General features: G+C 40.8%; 1 protein-coding gene across 3 annotated transcripts in view; it reads left to right on the forward strand.

Moving 5' to 3' along the window:
- Positions 1 to 8,026, forward strand: part of STS (steroid sulfatase) — a 209,365-nt gene extending 201,339 nt beyond the window's left edge. For all 3 annotated transcript variants that reach the window (XM_019019520.2, XM_019019518.4, XM_055376633.2), the window contains exon 11: positions 3,262 to 8,026. In XM_019019520.2, the coding sequence (XP_018875065.1) occupies positions 3,262 to 3,635 (374 nt within the window). In that variant the 3' untranslated portion in view covers positions 3,636 to 8,026. The remainder of the gene's footprint in view (positions 1 to 3,261) is intronic.
- The last annotated feature ends 1,015 nt before the right edge of the window (positions 8,027 to 9,041 follow it).

Consider the following 9,041-nt stretch of genomic DNA (forward strand, 5'->3'; position numbering starts at 1 on the left):
GAGGGAGAAACAGTTTTTTATCAGAGCAGTTGATGATAATTTTTAAAATACAGTAGTGAATAAACATTTTTTTAAAATTTAACATTTTTCTAGTATATGAGGATACTCAGGATGAAGTATGTTATCAAGATAATTTTGGAATACAGGACTAAATATACCTATGAAAAATATAAGATGATGCTGGGCATGGTGGCTCACACCTGTAATCCCAGTGCTTTGGGAGGCCAAGGCAGGAGGATTGCTTGAGCCCAGGAGTTCGAGACCAGCCTGGGCAACATGGAGACACCCCATCTCTACAAAAAAATTTAAAATATAGCTGGGCCTGGTGGCATACACCTGTGGTCCCAGCTACTTGGGAGGCTGAGACAGGAGGATTGCTTGAGCCCAGGAGTTCAAGATATAGTGAGCTATGATCATACCACTGCACTCCAGCCTGAGCGATAATGCAAGACCCTGTCTCTAGAAAATACAAATCGAAAATATAAATTAAACAAAAGAAGATGACTCTGCCAGGTGCCTTCTATTTTATCTAGTGACTGAGCTGTGCTCTTTATCTTTGAAATGACACCTTTGGAGATGTCAGTTGCTGGGTTCCTGGTGAATAATAGAACAAGCTTCCAAAGTCGGGGTTGTTACCTTGTGAGCCACTGTAGAATAAAAAGGGCAGTTCTAGTTCTCTCTTTTCAGTAAATCTAAAGTGGTCCAGAGAAACAGCGCAGAGACTAAGCAATCTACCTTTTTATGAAAAGTTTTTAAAAATCCAAATGAAAGGATAAAAAGGCAAGCAACCTCAGAGCATGCTAAATAATTCTTTAGAATAATTAATTCTTAGTTCTACACTTGTCTGAACTACCCAGCAACACCACTGCCATTCCCAGGCCAGGGTGCCTGCATCTCTTGACTGGGCCTGATGTCAATCTGATCTTCCAGCTCACACCTGGGGAGGATTGTGCTCTAGTAGTAATGACAGGATCATATGAGTGGCTTTCAAAAGCAAGTGGAAAATACAGGCTCTTTACATGAATTTATTCCAGGAGCCTGTATTCTCCTGGGGTTTTAAACACAAAGAGGCTTGACTCGAATGTCAAGTTCAAAACGCCCTCTAGATTTGCATCATTGGGAGCACGAGCAAGAGAGGCTTCCTGGCTCGCTTCTCTGTGTACCCACTTTCTCTCTCGGCTGACCCTGACAAAGGATTCTAAGTGGCTGCAAATGGCAGGCTCTGTCAGCCTGTCTCCAAAAAGGCTTCTGAAGGAAATTTCTCATACCCTGGAAGAAAGTGTGGGATGAGACGAGTGGATGGGAAGCATCTTAAGGTTACTTGCTGCCTTTTTAAACCCTGTTGGAGATGGTAACCAAGTCCTGGAATTTTTCCTGCAGCCTGGCGTGTCTGTGTGTCAGCTTGACCTTATCTTTCTGAAGCAGGTGCACTGAGCCCATGTAAAGTGCACAGATGTCATGTCCTGCTCTCACAGAATCAGCTATGCCACAGACTGCAGGCGTCTCATTATGAATCTTCTTTAATATATTCATCTAAACGTATTCACCTTGGTTTCCCTGTCTTTCTCAGCTTTAAAAAAACCCACACACACAAAGAGGCTGACTTTTCCCATCAGTAACCTTGTCCAAGGTTAGGGGCGATTTGGGGACAACACATGCCCCAGTGACTGTTGGTTTAAACCGATTGCATTAATCAGTTTTGCATTTTGATCAGTTGATCATGAAATGCCTATAATTACAAAAGTCACGCATGCCATTATATGCACAAATGATCGGGATGACTTACACAGGGGTGGAGGGCTTCCTAGGAGGAATGCCTCTTTGGTTTTATGTAAAAGCTGTAAGGGCATTCACGTTCTGCACCTGATTCTAGTCGGTTCATGCATTTTAATTCTCTGTTTTTTATCTGCTACATTTTGCCTACCCATGAAACATGTTTAGGCCTCTCTTAGAAGGTGTTTGAGAGCAGTCAGCTCCTCAGAAAATGATAACATTGTCCGATAAGTAGGAAATGAATCAGTTATTTCATAATTATTCATTTGTTTGTAAATTAGTTTTTCCTAGCAATTTCAATATTTTGGAGTTTATTGAAATACAGAACTTACATTTTAAAAACTAACCATCCTATTCTGGTGTTGATGAATTCCCCTAATTTGGAATTCCTGGCAGCTTTTAAAGGTATACGTTGCATGCCATTATATTCTAATTTAAAGATTTTTAGAAAATGTATAGAGTTGAGCAGTCTACTTTCAGAACATCTCCTTTATCACCAAAAGATCATTTCCATTCCCCATTTGTAATCCCTCCTCACCATCACTTCTAGCCTCATTTAATTCTTTTTTACTTTTGTTTCTTTATTTTTGTGGGTTTGTTTTTTGTTTTGTTTTGTTTTTTTGAGACGGGGTCTTGCTCTGCCACCCAGGCTGGAGTGCAGTGGCATGATCATAGCTCACTGCGGTTTCAACTGCCTAGGTTCACACAATCCTCCTGCCTTAGCCTCTGGAGTAGCTGGGACTACAGACACGTGCCACCACACCCAGCTTTTTTTTTTTTTTTTTTTTTTAATTTCTTATAGAGATGGGCTTTAACTATGTTGCCCAGGCTGGTCTCAAACCCCTACCTAGGCTCAAGGCTCAAGTGATTCTTCCACCTCGGCCTCCCAAAGTGCTGAGATTACAGGCATGAGCCGCTGCACTCGGCCCTCATTTAATTCTTTTTTTTTTTTTTGAGACAGAGTCTCATTCTGTCACCCAGGCTGGAGTGCAGTGGCACAATCTCAGCTCACTGCAACCACCACCTCCCAGGTTCAAGAGATTCTTTTGCCTCAGCTCCCTGAGTAGCTGGGATTACAGGGAACTGCCACAACACCTGGCTAATTTTTGTATTTTTTAGCAGAGACGGGGTTTCGCCATGTTGGCCAGGCTGGTCTCGAACTCCTGACCTCAAGTGGTCTATCCGTCTCGGCCTCCCAAAGTTCATTTAATTCTTGATTCAACATTTTTTGGACTTTCTGGAAACTGACAAAATAAACTGTTAACTGTGGTCCTACCAAGTTTGACGCTGTTCCTGCTGGCTGTGTGTGTGGGTGTCTATGTGTGGCTTCATAATCTCTCCTGTACATATTAACATTGTGTCTGCAGCCTTATGATATCTTCACCTTCTTAAAGCACATGGCAGCATAATTTCTGCACCACTTTTTCATTTGTGGTACATACAAGGATGCTTCATACCTAATGCCATTTCCATCCTTCTAAACCACAGGCACGTCCATCTGGAAGGCCTTTTTCTTCACCCCCAACTTCAACCCCGTGGGTTCCAACGGATGCTTTGCCACACACGTGTGCTTCTGTTTCGGGAGTTATGTCACCCATCACGACCCACCTTTACTCTTTGATATTTCCAAAGATCCCAGAGAGAGAAACCCACTAACTCCAGCATCCGAGCCCCGGTTTTATGAAATCCTCAAAGTCATACAGGAAGCTGCGGACAGACACACCCAGACCCTGCCAGAGGTGCCCGATCAGTTTTCGTGGAACAACTTTCTTTGGAAGCCCTGGCTTCAGCTGTGCTGTCCTTCCACCGGCCTGTCTTGCCAGTGTGATAGAGAAAAACAGGATAAGAGACTGAGCCGCTAGCAGTGCCTGGGGACCAGACAGACGCATGTGGCAAAGCTCACCATCTTCACTACAAACACGCCTGAGAGTGGCACTGGGGAAACATAACTCCATCTACACCTTGGATTTGGACTGATTCTCCATTTTATCACCTGAAGGCTTGGGCCAGAGCTCAACAGCTACTCAACTGGAGGGGTGAGGGGGATAAGGTCTGTAGTATACAGACAGGAAGATGGTAGGTTTATGCCTTCTGTGGCCAGAGTCTTGGACTCATGGAAATAGAATGAATAGAGGGGCATTCACAAGGCACACCAGTGCAAGCAGATGACAAAAAGGTGCAGAAGGCAATCTTAAAACAGAAAGGTGCAGGAGGTACCTTAACTCACCCCTCAGCAAATACCTATGTCAACAGTATAAGGTACCATTTACTCTATAATCTGCAGTGATGCGATAACCAGCATAATAAAAAGGCAATCACATAAAAAAGAGTTTAGTCATCTAAACATAAGTAACTTTAAGGTGAATGAAAGATCTTCTTTAGGAATAATAGATGATGGTAAGTTCCACTTTGGTTATTGGAAGGCAAGTCATTATTACTGGTATTAGTTAAAACACATATCAAATGCTTGCTCTTCATCATATATATAGTTATGCATACATACACACACACACACATACAGTATATTCTTTCCTCAAGAGGGTTAAGATGTCTAAAATAGGGACCTAGAAGCTTAACACTATTTAAGTAAATACAGTAGAAGCTCACAAATAGATTTCTTTGCACAATGATTTTTTGCAAAATTTTAGAGTAATAATAATCCCAAGGCAAATCTCTCCTGAACTGCTTTCCATTCCATAATTTGTCGTATAATTCTTGGATTCCACTGTTTTCTTTGGGGAATGGAAGTTCTGAATTAAAAGCCCACTGTGGAGATGCTGTGGTTCACGGAATCTCTTCCAGTGTAATTCAGAATCATTGGCCTAGAAAGTCTCTGATATTTGGAGGGGAACAAAAATCACTCACAAGCAATCCATGATCTATACACATAAGCATAATTTCCTTTAATTCTAGTTAGTCATCAGAGAACAGTCACGTATGCAAGTTTTGTGACTGAGAAATTTCTGTGCTTCCAGTCCACAATGAGATGCATGATTTTGTTTTCATCCCATTTCCCCCAAGCCCCCGTAAATCAGGGAAAATGCGCAACTGATCGCCTAGGAGAGGGCCTCGTAGTGGCACAGCTGGAGATAGTTTCAAAGTCTAAACCACCAGCCCATCCTGAGGAAAGACTCCTATGGAATGTAAAGTGCAATCATTTCTTCAGATATAAGACTTTCCCCAACAATGTGATTGGATTCCTTTATGGCAAAATCGAGAGAAGCTGCCATCCACCTGCTTATGCATTTATCTCTTTTGTGGACTTGTCTGACCACCTTCTATTTGCCCAGAGTTTGCTCAATTCCAAGACAGTGCCCATGAATGGGACACCTGTAATGTAACCCACACAGCGGTTTGCAGAGAATGTTAGCCATGACTTGGGCTTTCTGAAAGTTGGCTATAATTTCTCTATCCCTACCCACAACCCTGGGAAGTTGGAGCAAGAGGGGCATACTATTGGGCTGGGAGGATTCGACAGCATTTCCCCAGTTGACCTTTAAGTTCTTCTATTTCAAACGTTAATTTTGCTTCTCTTTCTAAAAAAAAAAAAAAAAAAAAGAAAGAGATGAAAGAAGTGATTCCTACCCCCTACCTCCAGAATTGTTGAAAGCTGAAAAGCATACAAGATTCTTCCTTTTAACTTGGATTTCTCATTCCAGAAATTGTGGGATAATCTGTATTCTTGCTTTAGAAAACATTCTTATTAGAGAGAGTACTAGCTTACTGATGATGTGTTAGGATTGCTACTGATGCTGTCATGTGGAAACTATTTAAAGGCACTATTATAAACTTACCCTATAAGATGACAATGTTTACTCAAAGTCTAACATATTCAATGCAAGTAAGACTTTCTGAAAAGACTTGATGATGTGGGAATGCTGCAGGATTAAATAACTTGAAGAGCCTTTGTGGATTATATGAATGCCTATTTGTGTCTAGAACCAGTTATTTAACCTGTAAAATGTCAATAGCAAATGAAGGATGAAGTATATATCTCTAGATGCAAATACATTGAGTTTAAAAGTGCCCCAAAATAATTGAGGTCACATTTCAGGACATTTGGAAATCAGGTTGATTTGTGGTAACTATAGTCATCTGAAATTTCAAACCATTTACCATCTGAAAGTTTTGATTTGAATGTAAAACAGGAAATTGGAATTCCTTTGTCCAGGAGAAACCTCACAAACCTTCTTTAAGGCATAGTTTTGTTGTTTGTTTGCTTGTTTGTTGCAGAGCTGTAAGGCATGGCTGCTTGTTTACAAAGCATCTCGTTCATATTACCTGTGGAGTTGCATATCCAAACCTTAGTGAGTTTTGAAGCTTTAAAGCAAATTCTTTTAAAAAATTCTTGTATTTCTAGCATTACTAGATATTAAAAGTTAAGCAAATAGATTAATGACGTATACATAGGCATCATTTCACAAGGTCAGTAATGCTGCAGGAAAAGCAAAATTGCAATCTACGTATCTATGGTACTAAGGAAGTCCTGTTTTTCAAAAATGGAAGCCCACTTCTCAGATTTTTCTGAAGGGCATACAATGAAAAGTGGAGGGGAAAAACACACACACAAAAAAACAAGTATTTGGCTTGTCACAGGAATCTGATTGCATTAAGTGAAAGGATTATTTAGAATATGTTAATGCAGAGTTAAAATAAAATTTTCCTTGGCAATTAAGAATGCTGTGTGCTAATACCCTGCTTTCTATTGTGACTCAATTCAACAATGTGGGGAATGTTTACTACATTTCCAACTTGATGTCAAGCAATGGGGAATACAAGTTCCAGTTCTGCAAAGATTCATCAACTTTCTTAGCTCAAGAGAGAGGCTGAGAAATGCAGAGAAGAAAAAGACATAAAATAGCTCCGACCTCCATGATCCGAGAGTGGGAAAAGGCCCGATTATTACCCATAAGGCACACTCTCTAAGGCCTTTTAAGGGGCCTACAAAAATGTTTTATTTTATAATGAGAAGAAAAGAAAATGAACATTGGGGATTGAAAATCATATTGGTATTTGCACCAACATAGTCATAAAATAGTATGTTAATATGTTTTTACTTTATATATTTATATATTAAAATACATTTAATATGTTTTGCCTTTGTGGCCCATGAAAGTCTTACTGGGCCCTGGGGAAGGTATCCTACCCTGGTGAAGCAGCTGCTTTGCTCTACAAATACCTGGGGCAGAAATTTGATTTGAAAAGTATTATTCTCTCTTCTCTTTGTTTCAACTGGATTCCTTCGGAAAACCAAACTAGTATCAGAACAAACCCCAAAACAGTAAGAAGTTGGAGTGAGAAGGGCATGGTATTGGGACGAGGATCGGCTCTCATTCGATCGAGCTATTCTCATAAAATGACAAAAAGTGTCCATAAAGAGGCTGCTGGAGAGTGCGTGGCCATAGGGAGCCGACATGCCCGGGAGGAAAGGTGTTGATTACATGCAGACTTCTAAAAGCTAAAGCCTTGTTGCCTTCTCTTTAATGCCTAGAGAATGGTATGTGTGATGCAAATGCTCAAAACCTCTTAAATCATAGCTGTCTGACCTCTACGGACCTCACATCCATCTGAGGCTTCATGGACAAAGATTTTCCACTTGGCCAAACTTTAGCCAAGCTCCTCAACCTTCTCCCAGGCCCAATCTGGGCACTTCCTTGAAAAATCTAGTTTTGGCAAGAAGTCTATTAGGTCAGTTTAGCAAGAACACCTAACCCCCCCATATCTGTTCAACCTCAGTATCTGATCAGGCTCCTCAGCCTCCACCATCTCCCAGGTGATGTCTGGTCACCTGGCCTGCCTTCAGCTAGAATCCTGTTAGGTCGGTTTAGCTGAATGCTCCCTGATATTTCCTCTTGGTAATCTTCCATCCACTGCCCCTCACCCTGTTCCCTGTGTATAAATCCCCAGTTTTCCATGGTGTATTCAGAGCTGAGTCCAGTCTCTCTCCCCTACTACAAGTCCCCATTGCTGTGGTCCCCGTACCTGTCATGATGGTCCTAAATAAAGTCTTACTGTGCTTTAACAGGTAGCATTGAAAAATTTTTTTCTTTGACATCATCCATTACAACATGAAACCTATTGGGACAGCATGACTGTGCAGGGTCTTTAGAGCTCAGCTTTCTGAGGCCCTGAGCATTCTTGGTTTTCCGACACCGTGAACCTGTTCTGTGTTGCAAGATATCACTCAAGCCAGTGTTGCTTAATACCATCTCTTTGTGTAATAGATCTGAATAAAGTAATTGTAATACTCCAATATTTTACTTTGTTGAGTATTATTTTAATGGGAGCCTTTCCAATGAAGGAAACATCAGCTTTCCTTGTTAGAATGCAAGCAGCTTAAAAACTACCCATGTCTTTCTGAGAAGGAAACATTGCCATGTAACTATGTATCAGTTTTCTAAGACCTTCATGGGCCTTCCATATAGGAGACCCTCAAATTTGGGGGTTCATCTGAGAATGGTTCTACTCATTAAGTTCAAATCCTCTAAAGGATTTTTTGGTAAGTGTATCTTTTTTTTTTTTTTTTTTTTCACAGAGTCTCACTCTGTCGCCCAGGCTGGAGTGCAGTGGCGCAATCTTGGCTCACTGCAAACTCCACCTTCTGGGTTCAAGCGATTCTCTCACTTCAGCCTCCCAAGTCACTGGGACTATAGGTGTGCACCACCACACGTGGCTAATTTTTGTATTTTTTAGTAGAAATGGGGTTTCATCATGTTGGCCAGGCTGGTCTCAAACTCCTGACCTCAGGTGATCCACCCACCCTGGCCTCCCAAAGTGCTGGGATTACAGGTGTGAGCCACTGCGCCTAGCCATGGTAAGTTTATCTTACCTGGCAAACACATCACATCTTCAAAGTAGCAGATTGTATAATTTCTTACATACACTTTACACAATAAGAAAACACAGTCACTTTTATATTGAGGTCTGGGATATAAAATTTGCTTCACTGAGTATATGAGGATCTAAGGTTTGAAACTAAATTATACATGGGGATTGTAGTGTTTTTCTAAAGGTAAAGTTGTTAATGAACATATTTTTATAAATAGGTACTTTGAATTGCTTGTCAATATTTATACTAATTTAACAATGGGTGCAAAAATAAATACACAAAGTACCATATTTACAAAGATATGCATATTCTCCAGTGCGCAGGGCCCAACGGTTGCTACATTTGGAATAGAAACTATCTCATGGTTCAAATATACAGATTCATCTCAGTGAGTGCTGAGCAAGATGATATTTTCCTGTTTCCCTTATAGTAATGTTGG

This window comes from Gorilla gorilla, chromosome X (genome assembly GCF_029281585.2).
Source record: "Gorilla gorilla gorilla isolate KB3781 chromosome X, NHGRI_mGorGor1-v2.1_pri, whole genome shotgun sequence".
Taxonomy (NCBI): Eukaryota; Metazoa; Chordata; class Mammalia; order Primates; family Hominidae; genus Gorilla; species Gorilla gorilla.